At 38.6% G+C, this 13,173-nt stretch overlaps 1 protein-coding gene across 1 annotated transcript in view; it reads left to right on the forward strand.

Moving 5' to 3' along the window:
• The first annotated feature begins 207 nt into the window (after positions 1–207).
• LOC145407647 (PCNA-interacting partner-like) overlaps positions 208–13,173 on the forward strand; it is a 29,238-nt gene continuing 16,272 nt past the window's right edge. The window contains exons 1-5 of the mRNA XM_080278519.1: positions 208–298; positions 2,876–3,075; positions 4,711–4,847; positions 7,673–7,826; positions 7,972–8,538. Coding sequence (XP_080134645.1) covers positions 208–298; positions 2,876–3,075; positions 4,711–4,847; positions 7,673–7,826; positions 7,972–8,538 — 1,149 coding nt within the window. The remainder of the gene's footprint in view (positions 299–2,875; positions 3,076–4,710; positions 4,848–7,672; positions 7,827–7,971; positions 8,539–13,173) is intronic.

The following is a 13,173-nucleotide window of genomic DNA, read 5'->3' on the forward strand; positions in this document are numbered from 1 at the left end:
ATTCAAGGTTGGGAAGCCCACCTTTCAGGTGAGAGGAGGTCTGTGAAGCTCAGAGAAAATGTAACTTGGGGGTTATTAGCAATGAAATAAGAGGAACAGAAAGTATGATGATGATTCTGATGATATTTTCTTCTGTACAGTACTCTGTCTTCAAAAAGGAAAGAGCATTATCAGCACAGATAACCTCCTGAGCCAGATCCTGACAACATGACAGTTAAGCTCTTCCTCACTAGTGTCTTGGACAGTGAGGTGCAGAGGAAACCTGTACTTCATAAAGTTCAGCAGTTCATTTCATCAGGTACCTACCGGTATATTGTTTATAACTATCACAAGTAATGATTGGTCTTGAACAGACAGCATAAACTTTGTCCTGTTTTGATGCTTTTTTTCTTTTTAACTTGGCCTTGATTTTCATCCTTTTGTGTCTTTCTTCACATACTGGTACTCAGTAATACAATAATGTCAACATTCTGCATATTTTCCACAGCACTTCTTCATGACTAATACCATCATCTAGTGTTAAATTACTTTATTGTTATAACTGATCATTCAAGATGAAGAGATGGCAATTTTAGGCCTAATTACAGTAAAAAGAGTGTACAGTATGTCACGGGGTTTTGAGAATTTAAAAATCAAATAAAGGTTATATGTGTTGCTTGAAAATAGAGACAATGAATTGACTTGTGAAATCAAGCAGTAAGTTTTACTTTATGTGGCTTACTTCGCCGATTCTCTAAGGATGAGAATTTATAAACTTTCTCAACAGTACACAGCAGAGACTTTACTCACGAGTGCTGTTTGTAGTACCGTTAGCCTCGTGAGAAAGTGACTCCACCCCTGACAATCAATAACTAATGCTAATAATGATACAGGTTCTTGCCAGTGCATTAACTCCTGGTTGGCACAACGGATTTAAGCTTAATACAAAAGGACTGGCCTAAGTACCAGTTATGAATAATGCAAAGTGTTTATGCAAACTAGGAGCGGCAACTAGAATAAGCTTAATGTGGAGAAATAAAACACGAGTTTAACTATACATTAAGCTCAAAGGAAAAGAACAGTAAAATTTAATAATTACAATGAAATAAATTTACGTTACATGTCTCAAAATGAATTCAAAATAACAAGGAGAATACACTCACTTGCTCACTCAAAAGCTAAACTTAAACCTAGGAAAAACGAAAGGAAATACTGGTCAGTAGATGGGGCTAAGCGGAATGACTGGGCGTCAGTGTGTAGGACGGACGCTGCAAACACGCTAAACCTTCTTCGCCGATTCACCGTCTAGTTGGAGATTTCAGAAACTCGCTGTGCACAAACCTTCTCTCACGACGATGCAAGCCTGACTGACTTCGAATTATGAAAGGGGGCGAGGGATGGCCGTGCTTGGTTCAACGGTCAACGGAAAGAAAGTGAGCGATACACGCCCACAATAAATCACTCGGCAAAGGCGCTAATGTTGCACGCAAGGATAATCACTTATGAAATAGTGAAAAATGTTCTGAAAACCGTCCCAATTGAGTGAATGCTAGGACGGTTAAACTGAGTGATAGTCTGTGGAAATTCCACTAGAATTCACAGTTTTCACACTGAGCAAAATGTTACAAACCTACAAATACGCTCGCACAAGTTCGTGATACAGTAGTAGCTATGCATTTTGTATAGTTGTGATTCTTTAACCCTGTTAGTATGATGGTACATTTTAGTTTATTCGTGGGACTACCAGATGATTTTATTCAACACAATAAGCTGTCAAACTGAAGGGATTGGAAACTATTTTTTAGTTATGTTTCCTGCCACATATCAGCTGTCATAATAGAATGGCTAGAAACAACCTTCATTAATCCATGCCCTGTGATGTCGGCATATCATATTTTTGCCAGATTTGCCACCTCCAGACAATTTTTTGTTGCAGTTTAGAGAACTTTTCATCGTCAGTGAATAGTGGAGAGTAGTTACTTTATCACAGTACTGGGTAACTAGTCTTCATTAGATACTTTTCTTCACTTCAGCATGAAGATAGGTGAAACTGTAGTTGCAGTAATTTAGTACAGTATGTATGATTAAATAAGACAGGCCATACAGGCAGTCCTGACTTTGTCTAGGAAATGTGCAGGCAAAGTGCAGCTTCACGCAATGCAACTTTATGTGAGACATGCTTGTGTTTCAAGATTAAGGGCCTACAAGCACAGAATTTACTCTTTTCTGACTTCAAGACATCTGTATGGTATATCAAGCAACTCCTAGTGAAGAAAAAAGTGTTAACCTTATAATGAAACAATGCCTTTTTGGGCAGTTGGTGTTCCTGGTTATTTATTCAGGCTAAAACCAGATCTTGTTCAACTGAGAGAAAACCTTTTGTCAGAAGCTTCAAAATTAATCATGAGACACCCCTATTTTGTTACTACGGTAATACATCAAGAAAATTTGTTTAAATTAACACCAGGTAGTTTTTTTCATTTATGAGAAACCCCAGCAGTCAGTGGGTTAAATGAAATTGAATGAAATTTGATTTTACTTACAGTATAATACTTATTACCAAATGGAGGTAGTGTGAAGGCAAGGCAATTGCATTTACTCTAATCTGATGAAGATCCCTAACACATTTCAGCCCTGTAGATGGCTGGGTGTAGTCTGATTGGAGTGTTGATTTAACTAGTAGCTGAGGAGACTTATTGACAGCTAGGGCCCATCAAATTTCTTATAGCCATAACTTCGTATTCAGTTTGTGGGAATGTCCCAGTTCCATCAGGTGAAATGGACTGAATAGTAGTGTGTTTGAGCTGAGCTAGATGGGAGTATGTGAGTGCTGCTTAATGCCTGACACACCACATCACTTCTGCTGACTGTATAGCTAATAATTTTTACTAAACAGAGGCAGAGTGTGAAGGCAGGAATGTAGTGTACATGACCCAGGCTGGATGGGAACATGTGGGTGTTGCTTCAAGCTTGATGCACCTTGTCATGTCTGCCCTCCGACACCATCACCTCTTACCTTCACCCCGCTCCAGTCTACTCTCCTACCATGACCAGTACCAGGCCATCCAACTCTGTCTGGCTCGAAACAACAAGAAGGTCAGTGTTTGAAAAGATATATTTTCATATATATATATATATATATATATATATATACTGTATATATATATATATATATATATATATATATATATATATATATATATATACAGTAATTTAACCCTTTATATCTGGCAACATATTTTTTTCTTTTGGTTTGGATTAACTAGGTCAATGTCAGGTGAGATATACCCTGTATTTTAATTTACGATCAATAATTTTATCCCTTCAGTCCAGTGATTTGCTTTTGATACTCTCGGTATGCCCAGATGATTTTGTTTACCTTTGGAAAGATTTTTAACAGGTGGTGTTAGATATAGCCTTAACCTTTTCACATCGTGTGGCATGTGTACATGCCACTAAAAAAATGTCTGTAGTCATCAAGTGGCACATACATATATGGTATGTGTTATGGACTTTTTATATTTGTGCACCAGTACTGGGGACCCAATAATGGTTCACATATCAGGAAGTGACAATAGCTACTGAGGTGTTACCATCACGGGAGCACTATTTTATTGTCCTAGTGCGATATGAGATGTTTCCGTTACCGCAGCAGCCTCTGGCCGCTCTGATTACTCTTTGGAGGAGCTCCGACATCACAGTTTTTGACAGCTCAAATATATATATATATATATATATATATATATATATATTTTTTATAGACATCATTTTACTCAGAAAAGTATGGTCTGTGATTTGGTGTTCAATATTTTAGAATAATTCTCTTCCTATATCTTAAATAACAAGAAAAGTGCATCACTGAAGTGGAATGGTTAACTATATGATTGCTAGTGGTTTGGTACTAAAGTTTTTTGGGATGGAGATGGTAGTAGTTTTGTGCAGTATATTCTTGTCCAGGGTGTGGCCAGAGGTTTTTCCAGAATATACAGTACTACCAGGGAATAGATTGGTGTCCATCCCGTAAACATTCTGGGCCACGATATCCTAACATTGGGCTTCTGCACTCTGAAGGGGGTGATATGTAATGGGCTGCTGTTTATTTAACATTTCATTTCTGTTTTGTTTTGCATCACCTCAGCCTTAATCTTAAGATATCAGTACCCATATTTTTACCAGTTCTGTGTTACCATATATAGTTTACAGTATGGTACTTAGACATGTGCATTATGAAATTTACTGTTTCATCATTGTTCACATGCATGTGGAGTATGAAACATACTGCTTCAGGTCAGTATGTAAACATAAGCATTGTGAAACTTATTGCATCAGTATTGTACTTAAAGATGTGGCACTGATGAGGAACCTACATATAGCTGCACTGTGCACCCTGAGTGGAATGAAGCAGCTGTGGCATCCCTCAGGAGCCAAACCTCATATTCTTTTGCACCCTGTTGGGAAGTTCCCTGGTGAGGTGCTGTTTACCACAAGAGGTTGTTGGTTCCATACATGGTGTATGTACTGTATTTTACCTGTAGGACAGCCCCATGGAAACTGTTACTTAATTGTGATTAGTGGGTCTGCTCAGCCAGACAGACTGAAGTAAAGAAATAGCAACAACAGCTCAGACTTGCATTATGATTTACTGTTTCATTACTGTATGTAAACATGTGCATTTTGAAATTTACTGCTTCAGATATTTGATCATGTGCATTATAAAACCTATCACCTCAGAAACATGGAGAATTCGTGGCAGCAGCAAGTGATGTTTTAGATGTGTGGAACGAAATGTGCCGACTTACCCTAACTGCAAATGATGAACCTGTTCCAGAATATGAAAATTTGGCCTCCTTGAATCCCATAATAAAGAGGTATTATGTGTTGTTTATTGTCTGCCATAAGATTACTGAAAATGACCAGCAATGTTGCAAGTTTAATTTGGTATCATCACAGGGACACCACCATCCATACACCCAGGTGCCATAATTTGGTTATATGGTTAGCATCCAGCATTATAAATGGTTTCCTGGTGTACAGGAAACCATTTAGCATGTCACTCAGTGTAGAGTCACCCATAGGCAGAAGGAAGAGGAAAGAATGAAGGAAAAAAAGACAGAAGAGGGAGTGTAGAGTCACCTATAGGCATAAGAAAGATGAAAAAAATGAAGGAAAGACAGAAGAGGATGGAAGGAAAGAAGAAGGGAAGAGAGGAAAGGGCAGTCACCCGAGAGCAGCACTACAATGAGTGGATGGTGAGCACCTTGACCTACAATATATATATATATATATATATATATATATATATATATCCTGTATATATTATGGTAAGTGGTGTTGACCATCATCCACTCATTTGATGTAGTGCTGCCTACTTCTTCCTTCACCTTTATAATTCTTTTTCTGTCTCTGCCCTCCTGTCCTCCTATTTCTCCCATCTTTCCTGTCATTTTTTATTACTCTTTCCATTTCAGGTGGCTTTACATTCAGTGACAAGTCTGATGGTTTCTTGTAAGTCAGGAAACCATTTCCTGGATGGTAACTATAACCAAATCACTTGTTTCCTATGTGTCAACAAGTGGGTTGGCAGAGGGTTAGTGCCCCTCCCCATAAAACAACTGACTCAGAGACAATTGACCACCTCTTATGGGATTATGGCATCTGGCTATAGGTAGAGAGGATGTGTGTCATGCATGCATACATACATGCACGCATGCGTGTGAGAGAGAGAGAGAGAGAGAGAGAGAGGCTGCTCTAAAGAAAAAAAAAAAAGATAAGACAGTCAGGGTTGGCAATTTTTTTTTTTTTTTTTTTTTTTTTTTTTTAAATAGCCTAACCCACCTGGGTTATTTCGGGTTTTTTCACAAAATGCCCCCCAAACCCAGGCAAAAGTGTATTTTTTCAGAGTTTACATTAAGTATAAATAAAATAATGTTTCTGCTATACATAATTATAAATAGCCAATAAAATCTTATTTTTCATGCAGTTATTTGAATGAGAGAAATGAACACAATCATGTTTTGACCTGTTTGGTTGTTTTCCTTGGGCTGCCTGCTACACAGCGAAACATGCTTCAACATGACACACACACACACACACACACACACACTCGCTGGTGCAGTGGTAACTCTCTCGCTTGCCAACTGGTGGATGGGAGTTCGCGCCTCGCTCAGGTTGCAAAAATTTTCACTGACGAAGTGGGTGGTTACTGTCCCCCTTGAGCAAGGGGACGGGTGTGTGCGTGTGTGAAGGTCACAGCCTTGCCCTTAGATCGGACTATATGAGCTCTCAGCTCCCTTCCGGGAGGGTAAAAGCTGACGATCACGACCATCAAGTGATCCTGACCGACCCGGTGAATTACACAGGGTCGACTGCATAATACGACCACATTACATGTAGACGTATAAAAACTGAATCTGCTGAATATAAATATTCTTAAAATGAAGAAAACTTTGACCTTATTTTTTGAAATTGCAGTAAGGAATAATGTTTTTTTTTTCAGGAAATATTATTATTTCATGTTGATAAGTCATTTAGAAGTGAAATGTCATTTTTATTTTATCATTGAGGCAGAGAATTGCATTCTTATTTAAAAAATAAATTTCTTTTGTTAAATTGGTTGGGTAACATGACAAGAACCATAATTTACTGACACAAAAATATTATCATTTCAAAAGAAAAGGATAACAGTTAAAAAAGCTATTAGAAAAATAGAAATATTATAATAGTTTTGAAAAAAATCAAAGAACAACATTCATATTTGCAAAAAGCATGTTTTACTTATGTTGGTGTTGAGAAATGTAATAAGCTTTTTTTTTAAATCAGTAAGATTATGCTTCCAAGATATTATACTGTATTATAAATACTTGGCGATGTTGTGTTTTTTTAACCAGTAATATAGAATATGATTAAGTAGCTATTATTAAGTAGTCAAATGGTGGGTGACAGAGCGACTTGGAGGCGTTTTGTCTGCGGCCACCCTTTGCGGGATTAGGGCGTCGGGCTATAGATAGATAGATAGCTATTATTTACTTCTGATATTGTGTGCAAGAATTTAATCGTTGAATCAAATAAAACTGAATTTATTATTTAATACATTATTTTTTAAAAATCCAGTAAACTTGGTAAAATAGTGGGTTTTACTGAAAAAACCCGGGTGGGTTAAACCGAGTTACCCACTTTGGTGCCAACCCTGAAGACAGTAGATGTTAGAGTGTCCCTAGTGAGAGAGGGGAGTGTGCATATGCAGAAATTGCCTGTTGTCTTGTTTGCTGGTGATATTCCTTTGTTAAGATAATGGGGAGTTGCTGGGCTTCCAGTAGTGTGTAAGAGACAAATCATCGAAATTATTGCCTCATGGTGCAAGGACATTGATGATTTCCTTCTAGATTTGTTGCATTTTGCTAATCAGAAACTGTACTGCATGGTACAGTTACTATGCTCATCATTTGCTTAAGTTTCTTGTGGTATCATACCATGTACCATAGCTAATAATTCATCCTGATCAGGTCCATGTAAACAATTACTTTGTTGTATGATTATTGTGATGTGACTCGCAGTCCCTTAATAGATATGAAGTATACTACAGAACCAGGTCTCTATATAATGACCTTACTGGTAACTTCACAAACTACTGCTACTACTAGTTTAAATTAACTTGTCAGTGCATGAAGTAACTGCTGCTCAAATTACTTTTCAGCCAGGATCCATCTTGCCAAGAAATGAAGGATATAATCCAAAATTACCAAGAGTTTCTAACTTCTTCTAACTGTGTGGACCATTTTATCATTTATAAATGCCTAAAGGAGACCTTGCTCAATAACCAGGAGTTTTCAAAAAGTATTTTTTCTCAGGTAAGTGCCACTCAGTATTGACAGTACCCTTGGTTGAGCACAGGTGTACAATATCAAAATATGATACCATGTGAAATCCTTGAGTCATTCTCTTAGAGATCTGTTAAATACTATACAGTAAATCGCAAATCACACTTGTTTTCAGGTTTTTATCATAGAAGGCATAGAGGAAATGCCAACAATGGAGAAAGAAGTAGTTAAGTTGATTTTCAAGGACTCACAGATATACAAGATATCATCTGAATTTAATTTGCTTGGTGGTACTACTCCTGTGTCAGAATTTAATATGTCTGGTATAAATGAAAATAATCTGAACTTATCATCTTTGAGTATTAATAATGAGAGCATAGGAGTCTCAGAGAAGCAGCCAGAGACAGGCCCAACAGAAGACTTGTTACTCAAGAATGGCAGTGATCCATCAAGGACCTGTACTGAACATGATGCAGATGAACTGGTGACAGTGGAAGGTATTAGTGATTCTCTGTCTGATTACATAAATAACATACCTAAAAGTCACTGTAAAACTAATTGTGGAAGTGAGTCTGAAATATATGTGGAGAGATTATTCTTAGCTCATCTTCGGCTCCTAATCAATTCGAGAGATGAGTTGGCTTTGACACTAGCCTGCAGCATGCCAGGACGGGAGATCACACAGCAGGGCTTTTCGGACATTCGCATTGAGGCCCAGAAGAAGAATATGCCCATGTATCAGGTAAGATGCATTGTAAGAGCTAATAATACCTGTATACATATATGTACAGTGTGTTATGTAATGGGATACCTCTGCTGAGGCTTGTTAGAAAGGTTCATTCATCATCCAATCCTACATTGCCCTATGAGAAGCAAAGGAGCCCGGGGCTAGGCAAGTTGGTCCTGACATTTAAGATGAGAGTGACCAGTCTCACTCATCCCTGAGTGGCATTACATGAGCAATAAACTCCAGCCATCCCATGGATATATACCTTCACCAGCCCAATCCGATTTGAGAGCTGTAATTACCTATAAAACCACCAGGCGCCAAAATTTGGTTATGTGGTTATCACCCAGCATAGTAAATGGTTTCCTGGTGTACAGGATTTCATTTGGCATGTCAGTGTAGAGTCACACACAGGCAGAAGGAAGAGGAAGGATTGAAGGAAAGAAGGACAGAAGAGGGAATGTAAAGTCACCCATAGACAGACAGACAAGGAAAGACAGAAGAGGATGGAAGGAAAGAAAGATGGAGAAGAGGAAAGGGCAGACAACCAAGGGCAGCACTACATTGAGTGAGTGGTGCCCCCACTATAGTTACAGATGGTATTACTGGTACACATCTCAGATACTTCCTAACAGTTTTCAGCAACTGTTAGGAAGTAATTAGCTAGTTGTAGCACTTGGTATGGCTTCCAGTACATAGAAAACTTTAGTTGTACCATGGCTAACCTAAGTAAGAAAATTCCTTTAAGAGGAAGCATGGCATTATTTAATTGACTGAACTGATAATTATAGAGAAGGCGAGGAGTACATCATGGTAATGGGAATTTGTGGATTTGGAGATGCTTGAGAGGGATGTTTCCCTTGGTGATACTGATAACAGCTAGATGGTTTTGCTACCTGGTTATACAAACACCCTCTCTGTTCCTTGAAGGGTGAATAGTGGATTGCTGAAAATGTCACTTCAGCCAGCAGCATATTGGGTTATGTCCCGAGGAGCCTGGGACCACAACAGCAATATGAATCTGGAAAAAGCATATGACAAGGTGATTACTGAATGATTATATGTACAGTATAGTACAGTATATATATATATAGGAGAGATAAAAGAAGATGTGTGGATGAAAAGGTTGCAGAGACTGAAATCCTAATAAACAAAAATGATGGACAGAGTCAAAGAATAGCATATGAATTGATTAGAGAACTGAGTGGTAATGCAGGTAAACGCAAGGAAATACCAATTAGAGACAGGGAAGGAAATTTATTGACCAAAGATGGAGATATTAAAAATAGATGGAAAGAGCATTTTGAGACAGTTCTTAATAGACCAATACCACCAGAAGAGGATATACCGTCTGCTCAGGAAGATTTAAATATAGAAACAGGAGAGTTGAGGCTTGCAGAAGTGGAGAAAGCAGTAAAACAGTTAAAGAATAATAAGGCACCAGGGGAGGATGGTTTATTTCCGGAAATGTTTAAAGTGGAGGGGGATAGATTAATAATGATCTTGACCAAGCTATTCAATAAGATATGGGTGACGGGGTTACTACCATCAGTTTGGAAGAATGGTGTAATTGTTAAAGTTCCGAAGAAAGGAGACCTGAATGAATGTGGTAATTGGAGGGGAATCTCTTTGTCACCGATAGCTTTGAAAGTTTTCAGTAGAGTGTTGTTAAATAGGTTGGAGCCGGTGGTTGAGGGTATTCTGAGGGATGAACAGGCTGGTTTTAGAAAGGGACGTGGTTGCAATGATCAGATCTTTATAGTTAGGCATTTGATGCAGCAAGTGAATGAAATGAGAGTACCGTTAAGTCTTTGTTTTGTTGATTTTGAAAAGGCTTTTGATAGTGTTTCGAGAGAGTCAGTGGGGAAGATCATGAGACATTATGGAATACCAGAGGAGTTTGTGAGGGTCATTATGAACATGCATGAGGACACATTTTGTAAAGTGATGGTTGATGGTTGTCTGAGTGATTCATTTGAAGTCAAGTCCGGAGTAATTCAAGGTGGTGTTCTATCGCCTTTACTATTTATATTGGTCATTGATTACATTATGAAACGTGTTGGAACAGAAACCGGTGCAGGGATACTTTGGGGAGAGAACAGGAAACTTTTGGATTTAGATTATGCAGATGATATAGTTTTGATTTGTGATGGGCCAGAAGAGATGCAGAGAGTGTTGGACTGTTTGGTGAGTGAAGGTCGCAAGGTGGGTTTGGTTATTAATTGTGGAAAAACTGAAATAATCAATATGAATATGGAAAATGCGCAGGAATGTGTAATTGGAGGTATGGTTGTAAAGCAAGTTGATAGGTTTAAATATTTAGGTACAGTACTTATTTAGCCAAGGATGGTTCTTTGAACTTTGAATTCGAGGAAAGGTTAAAGAAGGCTAATCAGGCAATGGGAATGCTTAAAAATATTTGGAATAATAACAATTTCTCTGTACATACAAAAATCAAACTTTATAAGGTAATGGTTAGGAGTATCTTAATTTATGGACACGAGTCTTGGTACAGCACAGTGACTATGGAAAATAAATTCTTGGTGTTTGAAAATAAAGCACTTAGAAGAATATTAGGAGTTAAGTGGTGGGAAAGGATACCAAATAGTAGAATTAGAGAAATAACGGGAGTGCAGCCGATCGATGAATATGTTAGATTCTCACGATGGAAGTGGCTAGGACATGTGTATAGGAGACAGGGAATAGTACGAGGTACACCAGGGTGGGTGGCACCTGGTAGGAGAGGTAGAGGAAGGCCAAAAGAGACGTGGGTGAGGACAATGAGACGGGAAGCTGGAGATGAGTGTTGGGGAGATCTTGAGGAGTTAGCACAAGATAGGATGTGGTGGTGTGAGTTCATCGAGGCCCTATGCATCCCCGAGGGTGCCACAGGAAATGATTGATTGATTGATTGATATATATACTCTTCATGGGGCACCACAGGATTGGATGATGGATGGATGGATGAATGGATGGATGGATGAATATATATATATAGATAGATAGATAGATAGATAGATACAGTAATACCTCGATGTACGATACCCCTAGATATGATAACCCGGCTTAACGATGGTGGTAGAAATTGCACCATATCCCACCTAACGATGGGTTTTTATTTTTTCTTACTGATTGTGATGATATTTTAGACTGTACTTGTGTGTTTAGGTTGATTTATAAACTGTTTTTAGACTTTGATTAATGTGTTTTAGCCATGGGTGGGGTGAACCTTGTCATTTTGGGGTACAGTTGGCTAAGCTTGATTTTTTCCAGACATATATATGACGATATTCAGATTTGATTTGTTGGTTTTAGTGAGTTATTTACAGGTGTTAGGCTTAGATTAGCTTCCTTTACAGCTGTTAGGCCATTTAGATTGCCTTTAAACCTGTTTTTGGGTTCATCTGGGAGGGTTTTGGACTTGGTTTGGGGGGAAACCCGAGGCTGGTAAACGGTCCACATTGAAATACATATTGAAAGTACAGTACCCCAGTATATGATACCCCGCCTAACGATGGGGTTTTACCTAACCATTTTGATAATTAAACTGGGGTATGCCTATATATATAGATAGATAGATAGATAGATGGTGGTAGTTGGGGGTGCTCACCATCCACTCACTCGATGTAGTGCTGCTATCAGGTGTCTGCCCTTTCCTCTTCATCTTTCTTTCCTTCCATTCTCTTCTGTCTTTCATTCCTTCATTCTCTCCTTGTCGTCCTGCCTATGGGTGACTTTACACTCCCTCTTCTGTCTTTCTTTCCTTCATTCTTTCCACTTCCTTCAGCCTGTGGGTGACTCTACACTGACTGACAAGCCAAATGGTTTCCTGTGCACCAGGAAACCATTTACTACACTGGGTGGTAACCATATAACCAAATTTTGGTGCCTGGCGGTTTAGTGGGTAATTATTATGCTCCAATCGGAATGAGCCGGTGAAGGTTTATATCCAAGGAATGGTTGGGGTTGATTGCTCACCACTCAGGGATGAGTGAGGCTGCTCACTCTCATCTTAAATGTCGGGACCAACTGCCTAGCCCCGGGCTCCTATGCTCCTCATGGGGCAATGCAGGATTGGATGATGAATGGATATATATATATATATATATATATATATATATATATATATATATATATATATATATATATAATTTGATGGAAATCTGTTGAATCAGTATCAGTGCTGTAATGAGATGAGAAGTTGGAAGTGTTGATTCCTATTAGTGATGAGTATCTTTGCAAACCAGCTCAGAGTTTTGTGAATGTCTGTGAGTGATGTGTTTTTAGGGCAGATGTACCATAGGTAATAGCAGTGATGGTTGTTGGGAAAGAAGGCAATACTCACTGTAATGTCCTCTGAATGATCGAAGGAGTTGAAGTACCTCAGTGCAGCAGTGGAAAAGAACATTAGAAATGCAAAGAAGTGGAAGTAGAATGGCACAGGAAGAAAGGTGGCAGGAGCTATGAAGGTTTTGACACATAAGAGAGGTCTGAGAATGGAGGCTGTAAAAGAACAGAGTGAAGGTGTAATAGTGTCCACATAAATGTATGGGTGAGAGACTGTGATATGAGTCCAAAAAGTCAGGAGTAAAATTAATGTGGAAGAGTTTTGTTATTTGGGAGACATGTTGTGTGCTGGAGGTGGGGCTG

Source organism: Coenobita brevimanus, chromosome 74 (genome assembly GCF_032717465.1).
Source record: "Coenobita brevimanus isolate Jiangsu-jjx chromosome 74, ASM3271746v2, whole genome shotgun sequence".
NCBI classification, from domain to species: domain Eukaryota; kingdom Metazoa; phylum Arthropoda; class Malacostraca; order Decapoda; family Coenobitidae; genus Coenobita; species Coenobita brevimanus.